General features: G+C 38.7%; 1 protein-coding gene across 1 annotated transcript in view; it reads right to left on the reverse strand.

Annotated features, from left to right (window-relative positions):
- The window catches only part of ARHGAP15 (Rho GTPase activating protein 15), a 698,712-nt gene that overhangs the window by 579,334 nt on the left and 96,358 nt on the right, over positions 1-23,020 (reverse strand). The window contains exon 4 of the mRNA XM_027561624.1: positions 9,080-9,141. Within this exon, the coding sequence (XP_027417425.1) occupies positions 9,080-9,141 (62 nt within the window). The remainder of the gene's footprint in view (positions 1-9,079; positions 9,142-23,020) is intronic.

The following is a 23,020-nucleotide window of genomic DNA, read 5'->3' on the forward strand; positions in this document are numbered from 1 at the left end:
GCTGCAGTCCATAGGGTCGCAAAGAGTCTGACACACTGAAGCAACTTAGCATATATCAAAAGGAGTTAATGATGAGCCTTTCAACTGCTTGGAAGAAGCCAGAAGCAGGGGTGTACTTCTAACTATGACACCACCTCTGTCTCTTTCCTGCTAGGGGGTTATTCTGGTTTGTGATGAGCAGACTCACATGTACTCGGTAGGGAGTCTAAAACCAGAAAGTGTTTCAAAAGCCTCTCATGTAGGAGTGACTGAGAATTCACCTACTGGGAATATCTTTTACCTTATGACATAGGTCAGGACCTTTATCCTCTGAATAAAGACTTAGCTATTTTCTTCACAATATCTTTCAAGTCAATTCCCCATTTGATGTGTTTGGCCCTCTGTGTCACCTAAAATTCTCAGGATATCAGCAGAAAAGCTTCTCACCAGTTACTCTAACACAATGAGCATTTGGATGGCACTGTCAGCTCTGGAAGCGGTGTGAATTGGATCAACTGGCAAGGTTTTGCCTTGACTTGAAATTCTAACGCTTTCTACATGCCATCAAATCCTTATAGGTGACAGTTTTTCAGTATATTGAGATTCAACTCAGCAAGTGAGTAGCTCCTTCAAGTTTAGAGGGCTTACTTACACAGGACTTTTATTTTATTTTTTTTAATTAGTTAATTAATTTATTTTTTTAAATTTTATTTTTAAACTTTACAGGTTGTATTAGTTTTGCCAAATATCTAAATGAATCTGCCACAGGTATACCTGTGTTCCCCATCCTGAACCCTCCTCCCTCCTCCCTCCCCATACCATCCCTCTGGGTCGTCCCAGTGCACTATCCCCAAGCATCCAGTATCGCGCATCGAACCTGGACTGGCAACTCGTTTTACTTACACAGGACTTTTAAATAGATCTTCTGAGGAAGAAGTGATTTTCAGAATGGAAATAAAAGTCTCTCTACTTTCCTAGCACCCTCAGAGAAGGGAACACCAAGCCTGACTTCCTAGAGCTTTTCCACTCCTGGGTACAGTATCTGTGGGTTGTGTTTGTTGTTATGCTGTCACCCAATCGCTCTTTTTTTTGTGACTCCATCGACTGTAGCCTGCCAGGCCCCTCTGTCCATGGGATTTCCTTGAAAGGAGACTCAAGTGAATTTCCATTTTCTTTTCCAGGGGATCTTCCTGGCCCAGGGATCAAACCTGTGTCTCCTGCATTGCAGGCAGATTCTTTACCACTCAGTCACCAGGGAAACCCATATCTGACATATAGTGAGTGCTTATGAGTGCTTATTTAAGTATTTTTTTTCTTGTTGTTATTATGTTTTGATATTTGGTGGTTTTGGGGGGTCCTTACCACAGGGCAAGTGGAACTTCCTTGACCAGGAACTGAATCCATGCCCTCTACTGTGGAAGCTCAGAATCTTAAACACTGGACCACCAGGGAAGTTCTCAAATGTTTTTGAGTAAAAGAATATACGGGTTCTCAAATTTCAGGAGCATCACACATCTAGAGTCAGACACAACTTAATGACTGAACAACACCAGCGACAAAAGGGCTACAAAGCACCCACTTCTGCATTTCCCTTATTTATTACTTAATTGCCAAGTGTTTTGACAAGTCCTTCATAGAATCATTTTAAAACTATCTAATGTTTCTGGTTGAATACATCTTTTCTAATTTATAATTCTAGTGGCATGGCCTGAGCTTTCTCCAGAGGGCTTCCTGACTTCTCATATGTGTGTCAATAAAATAAGCTGGTGGGCATGCATCAGTTCTCACCCTGTGCTAGGTATGGCACCTGATACTTTGTATAAGTCAAGAAATTTAGTCCCCATGCCAGTCACAAGTATCTACTGAGAATCCGCCACAGGACAGATACAATTCCAAAGCCTGCATATATAAAGGCAAACAGCAGACACCTCAAGGCATTTACCTCTAACTCATTGGAGACAGGTAGTAAACACGGTAACAAATAAATTATCCAAATAGCATCGGGAGGTGGGTGATAATCCACACACTACAGATAAGAGAACGGAGGTGTTGTGAGGTTACGTCTTATCCAAGGGCATCAAAGTCATACATATGGGATTCAGGCCAAGTCTTCTGAACCTTGAAGGCCACACTCATTCTGCTGACCATCTCTAGAGCAGATCGCACATAACTCTCCCTCAGTCATACTGTGCTTGTCTATGGAGAGCCTCATGATAGCCCTGAGAGAAGAAGACTCCTTACTACTGCCAAAGAGGTCCTTGACCATCTTTCTCCTTGGAGCAAGGCTACTTCTTAGACTGATTTGGGCTGTTCTGCAATGCCAAATTGGGGGGCCTTTTCAGCCTTACTTTCCCAAGATGGCCAGCAGGTAACATCATCCATTGATGGGAGCCAATTAATGCATCAACATTTCATCATCTTAAATTTGAGGGCATTCTTTTTTAAAAAATTTTTCCACACAGAGAGATAAAAACCTAGATGTTGGACAGACTCGTGTGTTAAGTAAGACACATAAGTCAGGAAATGTCCAACTTTAGTAAGTCAGATGTCCTAGGAGTAGGAGAGAGAGTCTCCACATAAATTTACAGATAGCAATTAGGTAAGAGATTGACATTAATGCTAGTGATTCAGCGCAGGAAATATATCCTGAGACAATAAATGCAGGTATTTATTTTAAATTTTTGTCACAAGGTATCTCATTTAAGATGGGGGAGGGGGTGGCAGTGAGGATCCTTAATGTAATTAAGAAGGAGGAAGAACTAACTTCTAATAAGGACAAGCAGTTAATGCAATTGGTGGGACATCTTCTCCAAGTGACACTTTGGAGAACATTCTTAAAATGAATCCTGACTTGTCAATGTAGAAAGTAAAACCAAAACCAACCAAACAAAAAACCCCAAACCAAAGAAACTAAACACAAACATCAGCTTGACCAAAAATTCTTTGCATTCTGTGAAATGGACACCGGATGGCAGCACATAATAAGAGCAACTTTGTAACTGCTCATCTGAACAACACTTGATGGAAACTGGCCTTTAAAATATTTGTTATCATTGTTAGAATCTGTTAGCTTGGGCTCATGTTGAACGGATTCATCTACTCTTAACACTTAAGTTTTATATATTACACTGACCTCTCCAGTGCCTCCTTTGGTAATGACATGATGGCAAACCAGAAAATAAAAGGAAAATAGATGTGAGGTTACTTTGTAAATTTCAGACTCTCTTTGCTGTTGCTTGCCTCTGTTATCTGACTTGGTTACACTGGATTTGAATTGATTCTGCACCCCTGGAGGGGGGTGAAACTGATTTACTCCAGTGTCCTTGACTGATTTACTGAACAATCACTCGGACACTGCTAAGTAGTCTGACTAGTTCTCAAACTGGTATGCAAGGAACACATTTCTTGTTTCATATCCTAAGCTTTTTGTAATTTGCCTCTACTTTAAAAAAAATCTAAGAGACACTGGTGTATAAATATATACATCGCTGTCACTACTGCAAGAAATGTAAAAGCTTTCTATTTTCACAGGGTTACTAGAAGTTGGAAATTATAATAGCACGTGTTGGAAATCATGAAACTAAAGGAACCTTTTACAAAATAACTGCTGTATTCCATATTTTTCAAACGTTCCCCCTAGTCCTTAGCACTGAACATAAAAAGAGAGAAAGGCAAATGCAACCTGGAAGAATTCATTAGGATCTTGAGCAGAAAATGCTAAAATAATAATAACGTTTACATTAGGGGGTACTTTAGTACCATGTTCCACAGAAAGTCTATTCTTAGAAACAATTGTTTAAAAAGAAGAAAAAAACAAAAACAAAGGTTTAATAGCTCTGGGGCTCTGGGATGAAAATGAACACCGGTAGACATAACACTATACTACTTGTTTTTCCAAATATATCTCTGTGCATCCTTTCATCCTCAAGAACTTCTTTCCACCCCCTCTGAAGAGCAGAGTAGAGTGAAAAGCCATGTGTAACAAGATGTACAAGCCACAGATGAGATGACGAAGGGGCAGGCTTAAAATGAAAGGTGTAGTAGGAGAGATGAGGGTACAGAAAGCGTACACGCTGTCAGGGGCCTTTCATAAACGAAAGAATTGAAAGCAACTCTTCGCTAAGGTCTCCGAGAACTTCAGAGAGACATGAGCTACTTCTCTTTTGGGAACAGATGTAACAAAATGCAGGAATTTCTAATCTTTATCAGAAAAACACACTTTCAATGTTCACAAACAAAATCTAAAGTTGAATGCTGAATATCTTTGGCTTTCAATCCTGTCGGTCTGGGGACACTTCTAGAACTTCATTTCAAAATAAAGGTAAATTCATGGCCCTTTATAGATGTAAGATATAGCCAACGTGTTCTACTTTCCACCAACTCTTGCTGTATTCAGAGATAGGTCAAACTTTTCTTAGAAAGAAGGAAAAAAATACATGAAAAAGGGAAGGAAGTTAAAGAAAAAGGAACAGGAAGAGGGGAAGAAAGAAAAGAAGAACACAAAACATGATGTGGATGATATGTCATGGATTTAGGAGTAGAAAATTTGTTGTTGTTGTTGTTTAGTCACTAAGTCGTGTCTGACTCCTTGGCAATCCCATGGACTGTCACCCACCAGGCTCCTCTGTCCATGGGATTTCCTGACCAAGAATACTGGAGTGGGTTGCCATTTCCTTCTCCAGGAGATCTTCCTGACCCAGGGATGGAACCTACATCTCCTGCATTGACAGGTGGGTTCTTTACCACTGAGCCACCAGGGAAGCCTAGAAAATTTATAGAGATTAATAAAATAGTATTTATTAAGTGACAGTTGAAACCCTTGGTACGGCTGATGGTATGAAATAAAAGGACAGTTTGTGCTTCCTGGCCTCAAACGTCTTCTACCAAGACGGAAAAATCTAACCTACTTCATACAGAGGACATAGCTAAAATCTGACTATACGTACCAACTATACATAGAGTAAGATTGGGAGGAGAGGTTGGTAGAAGGGACCAAGTTTCTCCATTTGTAAAATTGATGGCAGTAACATAGCCTGTTTTAGAGTATTATTTCAGTGTTACTGGTAAAGCAACTATCCAAGTACTCCACAGAATAAGCATCTGTTATTATTGTTATAACACATTAAAAGTTATAAAAAGATATAAAGTTCCTTGATAATAGGGACAAGACCATGGCAAGAAATTTTACATAAGAAATACAAATTATAGAAACTATGGTATACTATTGAATAGTTACTAAATTATCAATGGGTTAAAAACTACACAACTTCTCAGTTATGATGAAATTGATCATTCTGTTGTTAGTTACAAAAACATACAGACTCCTTGGGCAAGCAGTAGGTCTATACATAACAGTCTTTAAAACAAATATGGTCTTGTGATTTACTCAAGACATCTAGGCTTAGAATTTCTGTTAAGAAAATATAAAAGCAAGCTATAGTAGGTTTACTGCAATTATAACTATTTTCATATAAACTTGAGTCAACTTAAAAATGTAATAAAAGAGGAATGTAGAAATGGCTTGGTGCTTTATAGTCCCATCAACATTGTAGGATATCATATGTTATTACATATGTTGACTATATCTACAATTTTTAATCTATAAAGTCTTTATAGTTTTAATATAAAAGTTGACCAAGGTATACTACCTGGTGCATATTAGAAATTGTCACAAGAAAAGAAAAGTGAGATACTTAACTGAAACATCAACCAGAGGAATAAAAATATTAATAAAAGCAACTCTATGTTCTATAGATATCAACTTGCAAAACTGAAATTTAGTAAAACTATACACCGATGAGATTGTGGTGAGGGGTGATCTCTGCATTGTGAAGAGAATATGAACTGATGCATTCAGTTATGCATGGATTTATAACTGTATGTGCCTTTACCATCAAGCAGTCTTTTTGTGTCGTTTAGTCACTAAGTCACGTCTAACTCTTTTGCGACCCCATGGACTGTAGCCCACCAGGCTCCTCTGTCCATGGGGTTTTTCAGGCAATAATACTGGAGTAGGTTTCCATTTCCTTCTCCAAGGGTTCTTTCCAACCCAGGGATTGATCCCATGTCTGCTGCGTTGGCAGGCAGATTCTTTACCACTGAGCCACCTGGGTTTATGCCCCAGAGAGAATTCCTAATATATTTGTAAGGAGACATACATGTGTCATTTATTGCAATATTGTTTGGGATGGAAGGAGTAGGGACAATTTAAGTATCCACTCCTGGAAGACTGCGTAAGTAAAATTTGATGTGTGCACACAATGGCAAAATGGGTAGAAAGCTGGAAGAAATTAATTTGTTTTAAGTATACAGCTGTAGATAGATAACCCTAATATTGACTAGTGTTTAATGAAAGTAGTACAAAACAGAATGAGGCTTATAGCCCGAAGTGCTCATTCTCTCAGTTGTCTCTGATTCTTTGCGACCTCATGGACTGTAGCACATGAGGCTCCTCTGTCCATGGGGTGTTTTCAGGCAAGAATATAGTAAGTGGGTTGTCATTTCCTCCTCCGGGGGATCTTCCCAACCCAGGGATTGAACTCATGTCTCCCGTGTCTCCTGCGTCTCCTGCATTGCAGGCAGATTCTTTACTGCTGAGCCACCACGGAAGCCCCTATAACCCGAAAGACTTCTGCAATTTAGAGCATATTCACTTACATGCTGTTTTCTAGTATGCCACACATATAGCCAAATAAATATATGGAGACTGGATTTGAAGAACACATATTCTACAGAGGATTGAAGTGAGGAATGGAGACTGAGAATAAAGTAAGCCCAGCTAGGAGTCTTGCCCAGAAAGATGATAATACAAGGCCACGCACTGAAGAGGATAATCAACTCAATTTGTGCACCTGAGGTTAAAAACAAAACAAAAGGAAAACTAAAATGGATATGATTTTAAATGAAAAAAAGCTGAAAGAATGCATAATTTCATGCAAGATGATTGAAATAACAATGAAACATAGTACAAACTAATGTTTATATGAATTTAAGCTGGAACACATCAATGGTATGTAAACTGGTTAAACAAACAAACAAAACAAATACAAAATGGTATACACACTGATTGAAGCTACCTAAAAATATGCTGTTCATGCGAGCTGGTGAGGGAAAAGGCCTGGTTCTGCCCCTTAATTTTTCTTGACACCACCTTCTAGGAAAACATTTTACAAGAATGGTTTATGGAGGGCTTATGGCAAGGACACTGTACAAAATTTGCTTGGAATCCCTTTTAGGATCTTCTCCTCTTCCTTGCATGAGGCTGGGATCCAAGACCTACCAAAGCTATCACCTCCTCCTTCCTACCAAGCCCCAGGGAAAGGCTGAAGTGGGAACTTTGACAAGCCCTTTTCTATCCTTCTTTGGATGTGATGTCCACATAGCTGGTAAGGTAAGAAAGGGCTTTGGTTTATCCTGGGAAGGCTTATTGCTGCACCCTCCACACTCCTTCCACGGGCTAATATACCTGGGAGTGAAGTCCAGGGGAAAGTTGGCACTAGGTTGGATTAGTCAAAGAATCCCTACTGCTCTTTCAGAACTTAACACATTAAGTCAGGTTCTCCACTGGAGCCTGGACTAGATGAGTCTTTGAAAACAGTATTGCATTTGATCTTGTCTCCTGTGTAGCTCGCTCCTTGAACCTTCAAGGGAGGGTGGCTGCAGAGATACTGCAGAAAAGTAGTCTAGGAGAAGGTTGAAGGCCCTGTTTACCCCAGAATAAAACACAATATTTTATATGCTCTTCTTTAAAAGAGCTTTTAAAATCTTACCCCAGAATAAAACACAATATGGATGGAAAATAGAATTTGTTCTTTAAAACTGAAAGAGTTATTTTAAGTAGTGGAATTATGGATGATAGTTTTCTCCAATTTTACTTATTTTAAATAAATAAGTACAATAACATACTTCATTTTCTAGTGTTGGCCAGAGTTCCATCCCAGTAATAAACTATATTATACAATTAATAAGTGTCCCATTGTGTAGCTAATTAGTACATTTATCCTTTATGATTTTAATTGTTAACTATACAGTCATGAATAAATGCTTTGTCTGCCACTGTGAGTACTTTCTACGTACCTTTGCAGTTTGCATTTAACCTATCACAAAACTAAGTATTTAATAAGACTTACATAAGAAATAGGGGACATTCTAAAATAGAGATGTTTACTTTAAGTAGCCCATATATTAAAAAAAATATGTAGCATCTTTGACTACCCTCCTATCAACCTCATTTTTTATTATTAAAGTTTTTTCTTCCTGTCGCCTAAGTAAATTCTTCCTGCATTGTCTAATTTCTCTCACCTACTCTGTGCCACTCTCATCTCCAAATGCAGCAACTTCCAACTTTTTATCTAACAGATGATATTTTTCTCTCATTTTTCTTTCTCAAATGATTTTTACTGAGCAACAAATGTATCTCAAATCCTCCATCCTTCAAAAAATTATGCTCTCAATGTATTATAGGAGATTTTTTACACTGCAAAATGAGTCCCTTCACCCTTTAATCTGTTAATCACAGAAATAAAGACCTGGAGATCAGCCCTGGGATTTCTTTGGAAGGAATGATGCTAAAGCTGAAACTCCAGTACTTTGGCCACCTCATGCGAAGAGCTGACTCATTGGAAAAGACTCTGATTCTGGGAGGGATTGGGGGCAGGAGGAGAAGGGGACGACAGAGGATGAGATGGCTGGATGGCATCGCTGACTCGATGGACGTGAGTTTGAGTGAACTCCGGGAGTTGGTGGTGGACAGGGAAGCCTGGCGTGCTGCGATTCATGGGGTCGCAAAGAGTCGGACATGACTGAGCGACTGAACTGACTAACTGACTGACTTTCTTATTTCTTTGCATATTTTTTTAATTTCAAGTTTTAGAGGGTCACGAAGCAGTTCATTCATATTCTGTGCAATAAAATAAAATGTAGTGCTTTGTTGGAAACCTATAGTTACATTAAAAATAATGTTGACCTTAGTGATAACAGAGAGGAATATTCTAGTCCTGCATCATAGGGCCTACCTTTCTAAACAATAACAGCAACACAAATTGAGGAGATGGAGAACTAGCATAGTTATATACAAGTGAATTAAAAAAAAGTTTATTACCTTAGTTTCTTTCCTCCATCTGCAATTTTAGCTTTTTGAAGATAACCTTCTTTCTCAACCATCTGCAAGAAGAATGCATATATTAAAACTGTGACAAACTCATACACATTATTAGTTTGAAAGAACCTATGCTTTCCAACAGTCACTGCAGTGATGGAAGTTTCCAGTCATAGAACTTCATCAATAATGCATATATAGCTTATGGGAAGTGCCTGCAAGATCATAGTCATTACAAGATGTTAAGTATCCAAAAGAAATATTACAAAGAGTAATGTGAATGATTTGTTGAATAGTGATACACCTTTACTCACACTTCCTTCTGGGCATTGAAATCACTTGCTTACAAAATTGATTACAAATGGTAAAACAAAGATAAATTTAATGCCTTCCTTAATTTTACTTATCATCCTTGGAAAAGTTCCTCCTTTTCACCCCTCATTTCTACTTCCCCTTCCATGTACCTGCTGAGGCCAGTGAAAGCAAACAATTCAATAGAACTAGGTAGCTGGTTAAACTGGAGAAGAATTTAAAACCCTAATATTCCATACATTTTGTTCAGCTAGCTACCAAGAAATACTGTGGCAGCATTATCTCATTATCTTCCTCCATGGGGTGGGCTTGCTTCCTTTCCTATTTGTATTTATTGGCTTTCACTGTTAATATAACTGCATATTGCTTAAGAGAGATTCAACTATTCCTTATCACTCCACAGAGATTTTTGTTGAGTTCTAGGGTAAATATATTGGAGAAGGCAATGGCACCCCACTCCAGTACTCTTGCCTGGAAAATCCCATGGACGGAGGAGCCCAGTAGGCTGCAGTCCATGGGGTCGCTAAGAGTTGGGCATGACTGAGCGACTTCACTTTCACTTTTCACTTTCATGCATTGTCAGGCAATGGCAACCCACTCCAGTATTTTTGCTTGGAGAATCCCAGGGACAGAGGAGCCTAGTAGGCTCCCGTCTCTGGGGTCGCACAGAGTCGGACATGACTGAATTGACTTAGCAGCGGCAGCAGCAGGGTAAATATATACAGAATGTAAGTTGTGATGCAGTGACATCCCAGTCACAGATGGTGGCTGCAGCCATGAAATTAAAAGACGCTTACTTCTTGGAAGAAAAGTTATGACCAACCTAGAGAGCATATTAAAAAGCAGAGACATTGCTTTACCAATGAAGGCCTGTCTATTCAAAGCTATGGTTTTTCCAGTAGTCCTGTATGGAAGTGAGAGTTGGACTATAAAGAAAGCTGAGCACCGAAGAACTGATGCTTTTGAACTGTCGTGTTGGAGAAGACTCTTGAGAGTCCCTTGAACAGCAAGGACATCCAACCAGTCCATCCTAAAGGAAATCAGTCCTGAATATTCATTGGAAAGACTGATGTTGAAGCTGAAACTCCAGTAATTTGGCCACCTGATGTGAAGAGCTGACTAATTTGAAAAGACCCTGATCCTGAAAAGACTGAAGGTGGGAGGAGAAGGGGACGACAGAGGATGAGATGGCTGGATGGCATCACCAACTCAATGGACATGAGTTTGAGTAAACTTGGGCAATTGGCGATGGATTGGGAGGTCTGGCATGCTGCAGCTCATAGGGTCACAAAGAGTTAGAAACAACTGAGTGACTGAACTGAACTGACTCCCATCAAAGTCTGCAATAGATGTTCTAATTTCTTAGTGCCCTATTTCTATCTTCCTCTGACAGTCCTGCACTCTTCTCATCCCTAGTTCTTACCCTTGCTGCAAGATTGAAACAATCTTGGTGAATTGCCAACAACCTTGACCCGTGTCCCATCCTATATGCTGTAAGCTTTTAGAAGTCAGCTGCCTACTAAGAAACGACCATACCCCTCAGTGCCATCCTACATGCTTTTCTCCTGACTGTAATACTTCACTCCCACCATATTGCCATCACATAAATTTCCAAATATATTGAATCCACTTTAAAATGTATTATGTATCTCTGTTGTTATACAGTTCTTCCATGTTTCCTCTGCAGTCCCTTTTAAATGCCCTTTTCTGAATCTTCATTTTTCATTCTGCTGTTATCACTATCATAGGGCTTGTTGGGTTGTACCTGCACCTGTGCTGTGACTCTTCCTTTCACATCAGGGTTCCCAGCAGATAGAGTACTTGCTGCCACCAATAATTACAATAATAAATATTATTTGAACAAATGAGTGGATAAATGATGAATGAATGGCTGCTTAAATGTTTATCTAAATTTTTATAGGAAACTGGGTAAGCAAACAAACAAGCAAAAAAAAAAAAAAAACTACGTATGCATTATGATAGATTAAAAAAAGAGATATTTAGAAGGGAAAGAGACACGTGTACCCCAATGTTCATCGCAGCACTGTTTATAATAGCCAGGACATGGAAGCAACCTAGATGTCCATCAGCAGATGAATGGATAAGAAAGCTGTGGTACATATACACAATGGAGTATTACTCAGCCATTAAAAAGAATACATTTGAATCAGTTCTAATGAGGTGGATGAAACTGGAGCCTATTATACAGAGTGAAGTAAGCCAGAAGGAAAAACATAAATACAGTATACTAACGCATATATATGGAATTTAGAAATATGGTAACAATAACCCGGTGTACAAGACAGCAAAAGAGACACTGATGTATAGAACAGTCTTATTATGGACTCTGTGGGAGAGGGAGAGAGTGGGAAGATTTGGGAGAATGACATTGAAATATGTAAAATATCATGTGAGAAACGAGATGCCAGTCCAGGTTCGATGCACGATACTGGATGCTTGGGGCTGGTGCACTGGGACGACCCAGAGGGATGGTGTGGGGAGGGAGGAGGGAGGAGGGTTCAGGATGGGGAACACATGTATACCTGTGGCGGATTCATTTTGATGTTTGGCAGAACTAATGCAATTATGTAAAGTTTAAAAATAAAATAAAATTAAAATATGCAATTGAAAAAAAAAAAAAAGAGAGAGATATTTGGGAGTGAGTTGTCCCTGGGTCAGGGAGATCTCCTGAATAAAGAAATGGCTACCCACCCCAGTATTCTTGCCTGGAGAATTCCATGGACAGAGGAGCCTGGCAGGCTACAGGGGGTCCATGGGGTCACAAAGAGTCAGACACAACTGAACGACTAATACTTTTCCCAACCCACTAAAATTTCATCAGTTAAAAAACTGGCTATTTACAAGACTCACTCTGATATGAGTGAGTTCTTTTCTGATTTGTTTATTATTATATTCACAATACGTAGCACAATACTTAGCTTTCAACATATATTGGATGAATACATATTTTAAAAAATAATGAAGATAATGAAGATTTATGATAATCATAGCATACTACTTTTCACATAGCTACATTTCCAGAGAATTTCTTTTATTTCAGCATATTTTCCATAAGCCTAGAAGAATATAAGGAAGCTCTCTTAGATAACTTTTAGAATCATGATGTTCAGTGGTGCCGCTTTCGTACTTAGATATGTCTATTCATTTGCTTTAATCACCTTTTCACCTAATGTATACAGTCTCTTCTTTTAGTGCCAGAAAATCTTATTTGTCTATCCCCTAAATTCATATAATACATTTAGTAATTAATTAAGAGAGATGTTTTTAAGAGCAATTAGCATCACAGAAGATGTCCCTTTCTATATGAATGTATATTTAGAAATTTTGTTGTGTAACAAATAATAGATGGTTGATGGCTGGATGGCATCACTGACTCACTGGACATGAGTTTGAGCAAGCTCCAGGAGTTGGTGATGGACAGGGAAGCCTGGTGTGCTGTAGTCCATGGGGTCACAAAGAGTCAGACATGACTGAGCAACTGAAGTGAACTGAACGAATGATAGATAAAATTTACCACTTTATTTAAGATTTCTTCTGATGAAAATAAGTTACCAAAAGACTGAATCTGTCTACCAAAACCCTACAAAATCTCTCAACCCATAATAAAATTTTATGCATACATTATTAGCTAAGAATATTGCCTCCCCCCAGAAAAGAAAAATCACTAAAAGGCTACTAGGTGGATATTTAGTTCCCAGAGATGTATTATTGATGACCACTTGTCTAAAAAGAGACAGAAAATGTGAAAGTAGAAACCTAATACTCTTGCAGGGAGAAATCTACATAAGCTGGCTTGAGTTATATACCTTAAAATTCTCTCTCCTTGAATAAGTAATGTTCCTCTATGCACTGGACCTTTTCAGGATAACTGAGATTGAGGCCAGGGGCTGGATTTCTCATATTAGGCTTCTATAAATGGACATCATTGCCATCAAACAGGCTGAGTCAGTTTTCATGGCTTTTGATCAATGCAATAGAGTTGCTAGGCATGTCCACACAGAGGTCTCAGAGAAAACAGGTAAGGAATCTTCTTTTATATTATCTTCTAACGTCCAAGTTGCCTTCCTAGTCATTGGGAGACACTAGTAATCCTTCTAGTGTGTACTTTTACCTATTATATTTATTTCTACAGTGCATATTTTTACATATCTGTGTATCTGCATATACATTTTACATGTAATTATATACATGTGCAACCATCATGAACTATTCCCATGTCTGTTCATTTCTCTCCATTGTTTCTTTCATACTTAATATACAACCTTTTTTTTATACATTTTAAAATAACACCCCCTTCCACTATATACCAGTTGCTCTTCTCACAAGGGGACTGCAAAGGTTAATGTTTCTGCTGCCTCGTCGCTTCAGTCGTGTCTGACTCTGTGTGACCCTATGGGCTGCAGTCTGCCAGATTCCTCTGTCCATGGGATTCTCTAGGCAAGCGTACTAGAGAGGGTTGCCATGCCCTTCTCCAGGGGATCTATCCGACCTGGGGATCAAACCCTTGTCTCCTGCATTGCAAGTGGATTCTTACCGCCAAGCCACTGGGGAAGGCCCACAAAGACTAATAGGACAACCTTAATCTTATTGCGGTTTATATCATTGTGAGATCACATTTCAAGATACTCCTATTCCTCTTTTGGAGGGAATGGATACCCTACTTGCCTCCAGTTACCTCCGAGATGAGAACAGCTTTTGTCCTGGAATAGAAAATTCCAGTCAGGTTTCCTATACTGAAAGCACTGCATTATTCAAGTCCCATGCTGAAAAGCAAAGTTTCCATTAATATACTTTATTACTTTATAATTCCTTGTCATCATATTTTGAAATACTTTTTCATGTTCCAGGCACTAGGAATCACTTATTCCAGGAGGCTCATAGGAGCCAAAAGAAGTTTTAGGGCAAGCAGAAGATTGCTCTGTATTTTGCATGTGGGTTTATGTATGGTACCATATTAATTATTTTAATTACTTATTCCTCTTTTATGTTAATCCCATGGTTTGAATGGACAGTAATCTATGAATTACAGTGGACTAAGTTGGTCGTCTAGGACCCACATGGTCTTGCCTCTGGTAATTTACAAAATTATGTTTAGGTTTAGGCGTGTGTTTCCCTGGTGGACCAGATGGCAAAGAATCGGCCTGTAATGCGGGAGACCTGGGTTCAGTCCCTGGGTTGGGAAGATATCCTGGGGAAAAGAATGGCTACCCATTCCAATAATCTTGCCTGAGAATTCTATGGACAGAGGAGACTGGTGAGGTACAGTCCATGAGGCCACAAAGAGACACTACTGAACAACTGAAATGTTCATTGTCTTTCACTTTGGGGTACCACATGCCAAGTTCCAGGCCAGCTTGAAGTTCTTTAAAGTTGTAGCATTTCCTAAACCATATACTTAGAAACATCAACCAGTCTTTAGATGCTGAATCTGGCTTCTTGTGCTATTTGTTCAACGTTCCTCAGAAGCCCTATTTAATGTTAAGTGGCAGGAAAGATCAGCAATTTGTCCAGATTGGATGCCAGCCAGTCTGCTAGCAGTGAGGGAGTACTCAGCAGACACAACTGTGCTGAGATACATATGAAAAGAATGAATGGTGGTGGGATATCCAGATAGCACCTGTTTATCAGCCTAAGTTGGAAGCCAGACACAAGGCAAGAGAGCAGAAGACAACCTGTGATTAATGCTAACAGTCAGGCAGAAAGACCAGACTGTAACCATAACTACAGACACTGCAATTTTTTTTATGTGAAGTCTTCAGTTCTCAGATAAAATAAGTTCTTATATCTTTATCTTATAAAATAAGATAAAATAGTTCTCAGATAAAATAAGTAGAATTGAAAACAATAGAGTTTTATCTACACCAGTACAAGAGTCCTGTTGAAATACATGTTTATAAATGAAAATACATTGAATCTAAAACTTTCAGCGCATTTTTACGAGAAAAGACTGATGTTCAGTACCAGAAACATAGAGCCTTCGCTCTGCTGATATATGTGAGTGGTTGCTCTTTTCTCCTTTGTTCTGATTCCTGTGTTCACTGGCAATCTTCTGACTCCTAATTCAGCTTCCTCGGTCCTCTCACACAGAATGTGATGGACCATAGTCAACATCAGTATATGCACCATTACAAATTAATAAATCAGATTTCAAGTTTATACAGCAGACTCTTAGAAATTTCATTATGTGAGGTAATCCCATTGTTGTTTATTTGCCAAGTTGTGTCTGACTGTTTTGTGACCCTATGGACTGTAGCCCACAGACAGTAGGCTCCTCAGTCTATGGGATTTCCCAGGCAAGTATACCGGAGTGGGTTGCCATTTCCTTCTCCAGGGGAACTTCTGGACCCACAGATAGAACCCACATCTGCGTTAGCAGGAGGATTCTTGACCACTGAGCTACCAAGGAAACCCTAGGTAAATGTTCATCATCTCTGTAAACACTGGTAATATTGATACATGTAATCTATCAAGATCCACCGAACTGAGACAAGCCTCAGGCCTGAACTGGAGAGAACCCTCCAAAGTAGTGGCACCCGTGAAACTTTCTGTATGACTAACCTGCTTCCTGGGAGAACTTTGTATCGAATCTCCATAACTACACACATGAGCTACTATAATTTTCAAACAGATTTTGCATTTAACGCTTTTCCAATTTAGTAATTAGACGTTATATTTTTTTCTGAACTTTCAATTGATCAAAGTACTTTGCTGATAATCTTGTTTTTGATAATTTCTATTATAAAGCACAGAAGGAGGATATCTGGTTACATCATATTACCCCCAATGACGTTTCTCTTCCTTTTTAAATCTCTTAACTTTTCCACTACTCACAGAAATAGAAATGTTGTGTACTTTTTCCAATGGCTTTCTTTTTAAAATTATTTTTTTGTTTCTGTCTTTAAAATAAAAAATGTATATATTTAATGTGTACAACATGATATTTTGATTTACATATACATAATGAAATGTTTGGGCTTCCCTGGTGGCTCAGTGGTAAAGAATCTCCCTGCAATGCAGAAGGTGTGTGTTCAATCCCTGAGTCAGGAAGATCCCTTGGATAAGGAAACAGCAACTCACTCCAAAATTGTTGCCTGGGAAACTCCATGGATAGAGGAGCCTGGAGGGCTACAGTCCATGGGGTTGCAAAGAGCTGGACATGACTTAGTGACTAAAAAATAACAGACAACAACAGTGAAACGATTACTATAGTCAAGCTACTTAACATATCCACTTCCTCACATAGTTACTTTTGAAGATTTTTCTGTGGTGAGAGCATGTAAGGTCAACTCTCTTAGCAAATTTTCAGTGTACAACACAGCCTTATTAACCGGTATAATCACCCTAATGTACAGTCAATCTCTAGAACTTAGTCATTACAGAACTCCACTGGCTTTCCCTCTCTTGCTCTACTTTCCTCTTTGGGATTCACTGCTTACATTTTTTTCTTCTCAGTTTCCAGTTATTTATGTATTGACTCTAGCTTTCTTGCTACATCAGATCTGCTGACCGTGTGTGTGGTCTTGTAGGGGAACAAAAACAAAAATAAAGGGAAAAAAATCACCTTCAAAATGTAGCTTATCTTTATATCATATAAAGTACTAATTTAAAATATAAATGCTTAATTTTAAATGGCAACCCACTCTAGTATTCTTGTCTGGAGAAGTCCATGGAGGGAGGAGCCTGGTAGGCTACAGTCCACGGGGTCGCAAAGAGACATGACTGAGCTACTTCACTTCACTTCAATTTTAGGGCCATCTCACATATAGTTGGAAAATGAACTATGATGCTCTTGGAGACATGAAATATAAAATCTCTGTGTAACAAAGATACATAATTAAGTGTGTACATACTTTTAAAAAGTGGTAAACCAAAATTTTCAAGTTGAAAACAATAATTACATGAAAGGAGAATAGAAGAAAAAGGATGCTGTGTCATACATGAGCAGTGCCTATAAAGGAGTAATTAAGCATGCTTAAAGATCTGGAAAAGCTGGTCTTGACTTCAGGTCTTAAAGTTAGGCATGGTTTGCTGAATGCAAATTATTTATACCCTGCAGTGTGTATTGTACATTGCTTTCATGGGTTTTCTCCTTCTTTTGCTCTCAGGATAAGAGTATATGTTGTGCTCTGGGGCTCTGCTGAATGTCTTGAACCGGTTTTCAAATGTTGGGTTTGGCAAAGTACATATTATGTTTTGCCAAATGCATTTCCCCATCATCTTAAACCCCTGTGTATTTCAAGGGAAATTTTACCCACATGTCTCTGATTTATTTACCCTTAACTCATCAAAATATCATCTTGAATAAGCTAGCATTTGATGTTTAAGAACCCCCTTAGCCTTTCATCTTGTAACCAGTGTGTTTCATTTGGTCACCACCATAAAAATCCAGGTTCTATTTGGGAAACAGGCTGATGAGGGCACTTCTTTCTGTCTCAAGAAATTCAGTCTTTTGGAGCTTTTCCTGTACAAATGCATCTCCTTTCCCTTCCTTTTTTTTCTCTCTTCTTCCCTGAATTCTATTTCTTTGTGCCATTGATACAAATATGGTGTTCTTTCTTTAACTGTTATTGGGATTCAGTGAGAATGGCCTTCCTGGTTACTGTCTGGGAAATTTATTAGCATAATTCAATTGTTTTGTTATAACTAGTTTTGGTCAAGGCAATAGGGAAAACAAGATTGCTCAATGTTAATAACCTTTTTCATTGTTGTTGTGTGAATGTTCTTCTCTTCTGTAGAGTTAAATGAATTTCAAATGTAGGCCTGGATGGGAAAAGTTACTGTAACCTGTTTTTGTATTTTAATGGCTTCTGAACTCCTTACCATTATCTGAGAACTGTCTCCCTCTACCCACATTTCCAGATTTATATCCCTAGTCAGTCTACCACTTCCCTGGTGGCTCAAACCGTACAGCATCTGCCTACAATGCGGGAGACCCGGGTTCAAGAGCTGGGTCAGGAAGTTCTCCTGGAGAAGGAAATGGCACCCCACTCCAGTATTCTTGCCTGGAAAATCCCATGGACGGAGGAGCCTGGTAGGCTATAGTCCATGGGGTCACAAAGAGTCAGACACGACTGAGCAACTTCACTTTCTTTCTTTCTTTTCTAGTCAGTGCAGCATTCATGCAGTTTTTCCAATATTAACAACTTTGTTCTGACTCCCAGACCTCTGTACTTGCTAGTCCTTCTGTTTGCAGCATCCTTCCAGTTATTTGCTTAACAAGCTCTATTCACCCTGTAAATCTCAATTTAAATGGCTCTTTCAAATTGTGCTTTTATAAATACTTAATCCAAAGTAGGCTCTCCCTCTCTCATAGAAACTTGTTTGTCTGCTGTCATAGCATGTTGTGTAATTGGCATTTATAGAATTATGACTTTCTTTCTTTGTTTAATATTTCTCTTCACCTCTGGCCTGACAGGCCCTCCAGAAAAGGACATGACTATTTAGCATATCATATCACACCCAAACCTAGCACAGGGATGGCCTCAACAAATATTGGAGTTAACACACTCCTACACAACACTGTAAAATCTATATGCCGATAACACTTTTTAAATGAAAAAAATAAAAATAAAAAAACACTCCTGTTTGAGTAAAGGAAGGGCACATAAAACAATGAAAACTTGGAGATGGTTTGTATAAGGGTTCTTAAATTATATAGCATTATTAATATACTAACATCTTGAAGATTTGGGAGAGTGCTTTTTCCAAAAACCTAATTTTTATCTTAACAAAGTAGAATTTTGAAAGACTAAAGAGCTTTTGGTAATTTTTTTTGCAATTTAAGGAAAGCACAGCCTAATCAATAGCATGATTCCCCACAAAGAGGCTGTCCTTTGTTTTAACATAAGAAATGCTGTATGCTCACAATGTCTTTCATCCTTAAAGCCCTCACAAGTATTAATTAATCCACAAAATGATATCTGGCTCCAAAAGGTAGAATCTGTGACTTAAGGTTTATCTGCAAAAGCCTGCTTTGCCCTCAAGCCATGGCAACTTCCTGAGCTCTGGCCTGCAAATCCTTCCAGCTCAGGAGGCAGCAGATGATTCTCTAAAACCTGCCACAGGCTTTTGAGTCCTGCAGGGTTATCCCCAGACATGCCTTATACACTTTTGATAAACATAAAGATGATAAAGATTTAACATGCTATAAACAGGGTTATTTTTCTTGAATATTTCATTAAAGGAAAAAGGGGAAATACTCTGAAAATAATTAGGTCTCACAAAGAGTTGTAATGTGAAATATACAACATCAGGAAACAAACACATATTAGTACATTTGACGTTTCATGTTTAAAATCTTCACTGTGTTACAGAGCTGGTTAAGAAACAACACAGCTTCTCAGAAAATAATTTAGTCTTTTGCATTGATAGCATATGGATTTGCATACCAAGTGGTGTAAGTGACGTCAGCTGTCAGTGAACTGGGTAGTTTGCACCCTGAGATTTCAGGCTCCAGCTAGGAATATATTTTTGCCAGTATTCAAAAGAAATGCATTATGTTGCTGTTTAACCATGCTGATTGCAACTTCTTTCTTAAAGGGGAAGTAAAGTGGTAAATTATGGTTACTGAAGGGTGACACCATCTAGGGGATCACCCACCATAGCAGACTCCACTCTCAGAAAGTGAATTATTTTCCTCCAAAAGGAGTGGGTGGAATGGCATACTTTGGGTCAGTTATGCTTAAAGCCAAAGGCTCTAATGACTGCTGGATAATGTTCAAAGAATTTCTAAATATGAGAGATAAAGGAAATGAGATTTTTAGCACAAAATGTGGGATATAAATAAGCTCAAAGATCCAGATGGTAAAAATAATGAGTAATAACATCTACTCAAGGATTTTACTGAGAAGGCAATGGCACCCCACTCCAGTACTCTTGCCTGGAAAAATCCCATGGACAGAGGAGCCGGGTAGGCTGCAGTCCATGGGATCACTAAGAGTCGGACACGACTGAGTGACTTCACTTTCACTTTTCACTTTCATGCATTGGAGAAGGAAATGGCAACCCACTCCAGTGTTCTTGCCTGGAGAAACCCAGGGAGAGAGGAGCCTAGTGGGCTGCCGTCTATGGGGTCGCACAGAGTGGGACACGACTGAAGCGACTTAGCAGCAGCAGCAGCAAGGATTTTACTATTTTATAAAGTGTTTTGGTACATATCATTTTATATATGGTAGCTCATCTTGGTAGGTATTGACAAGGAAAAACACTGCAAGAACTTATGGATGACTACAGAAGCAACCCTGAGGCAGGGATGGGGGAAAGAAAAAGAGATGTAGAGACAGAAGGAAGGAACATGTCAGATTGTGGAAAAAATATTTGAATCTAGGTTAAAAATAAGTATACAGTTTTATTCAGTTCAGTTCAGTTCAGTCACTCAGTCGTGTCCAACTCTTTGCGATCCCATGAATTGCAGCACGCCAGGCCTCCCTGTCCATCACCAACTCCCAGAGTTTACTCAGACTCACGTCCATCGAGTCAATGATGCCATCCAGCCATCTCATCCTCTGTTGTCCCCTTCTCCTCCTGCCCCCAATCCCTGCCAGCATCAGAGTCTTTTCCAATGAGTCAACTCTTCGCATGAGGTGGCCAAAGTACTGGAGTTTCAGCTTTAGCATCATTCCTTCCAAAGAAATCCCAGGGCTGATCTCCTTCAGAATGGACTGGTTGGATCTCCTTGCAGTCCAAGGGACTCTCAAGAGTCTTCTCCAACACCACAGTTCAAAGGCGTCAATTCTTCATCGCTCAGCTTTCTTCACAGTCCAACTCTCACATCTATACATGACCACTGGAAAAATCATAGCCTTGACTAGACGGACCTTTGTTGGCAAAGTAGTGTCTCTGCTTTTGAATATGCTATCTAGGTTGGTCATAACTCTTCTTCCAAAGAGTAAGCGTCTTTTAATTTCATTGCTGCAGTCACCATCCGCAGTGATTTTGGAGGCCAAAAAATAAAGTCAGCCACCATTTCCACTGTTTCCCCATCTATTTCCCATGAAGTGATGGGACCAGATGCCATGATCTTCGTTTTCTGAATGTTAGTTTTATTAGGCAAATATAAAAGCAGCTCTATAGGTTGTGGAAAAATAGTTCAAGTTTTGATGTAAACAGCAATGGATACTTAAAAATCAATACAAATTAATTGTTAGAAGGAATTGGTGATTATTTTCTCATTGTCTATCATAATGGAGTAGTTCATAAGTAAGACTTGTAGGGAAAAGATAAACATTTCTATCTTTAAAATAACATTAAATAAGCAATTTAATTCAAGTAGAGACTGAATAAAAGTTGAACCTAACCTCTGTTCACAAGGGAAATGAGAGCTAAACAAGTACTCATAGAAAGGATCCAGGGAAACCCAGTGCAGGCATAGAAAGTAGATTACTTGGTAGTTCCAATAGAGTTTTTAGAGCTTGTGTGTGTGTGTGTGTGTGTGTGTGTATAAACAGAGAGATTGAATAGAAATGCAGGGAAAGAGATTTATAGAGACTGAAAGCTAAAGAGATCAACAAATTACTGTTTTTTTCCTTTTATCTAGCAGTAGTTCCCAATGCCACTTTTCCAAGTTTATCTGATCTAGAATAGTGTATTAAGCATATAGATATATTTTTTCTTAGTTACATTATACATAATTTGAGATCTTTTAAAAATAAGTTTAATTTATTGAGAATTGAGGCTGCAAAGTTAAGGCATATAACTGCTGCTGCTGCTGCTAAGTCGCTTCAGTCGTGTCCCACTCTGTGTAACCCCATAGACAGCAGCCCACCAGGCTCCCCCATCCCTCGGATTCTCCAGGCAAGAACACTGGAGTGGGTTGCCATTTCCTTCTCCAATGCATGAAAGTGAGAAGTGAAAGTGAAGTCGCTCAGTTGTTTCTGACTCTTAGCGACCCCATGGACTGCAGCCTACCAGACTCCTCCATCCATGGGATTTTCCAGGCAAGAGAACTGGAGTGGGGTGCCATTGCCTTCTCCAGCCAACAAACCAACAAATAACCTTGAAGTTAGGAAGGTACATTAAGAAAACTGTTTCTGGAATATTTTAATTCTTTCAATATTAGCCTATGCTTTATATACAGGCATAGCAAAAGTATACCATTAGTTATTGGTTAAATTTAAGTAATAATCATAATTTTAATTTTTAAAATTCATAATTAATACACATTTCATGTAAAAATTTGAAAGTTTATGGCATTTTTCAAATATAATCTCATATATATTCGCACATATAAAATTACATATAATTTCATACATATTTATATTACATACACACACTCATATAGCTTCATTTTCAGTTTAACTTTTGCCATGTTTCATCAAACACTTCAGAGAGACATTTGCATGTGCTATACTTAAAATAAAGCATTTTATTTATATGTACTTTATTTGTTCTGTAAGGCAAATGTATACAAAAGAAACACCATTACTTTTCTATTCACTGTACAGCTCTACTGTGCCAGGCCTTCCATGAAGTTTTAATAAGAAAACAGTAAGTGAAGCATAGCTCTCCCCTCAAATACCTTGCAATGCAGTAAGAGAGATATAAAAGGAAACAGGCAATTTCAATGTGATCAGAGATAGAGTCAATTTAGAGATAGAGGCAAGGAAAGCTGCT

This window comes from Bos indicus x Bos taurus, chromosome 2 (genome assembly GCF_003369695.1).
Source record: "Bos indicus x Bos taurus breed Angus x Brahman F1 hybrid chromosome 2, Bos_hybrid_MaternalHap_v2.0, whole genome shotgun sequence".
Taxonomy (NCBI): domain Eukaryota; kingdom Metazoa; phylum Chordata; class Mammalia; order Artiodactyla; family Bovidae; genus Bos; species Bos indicus x Bos taurus.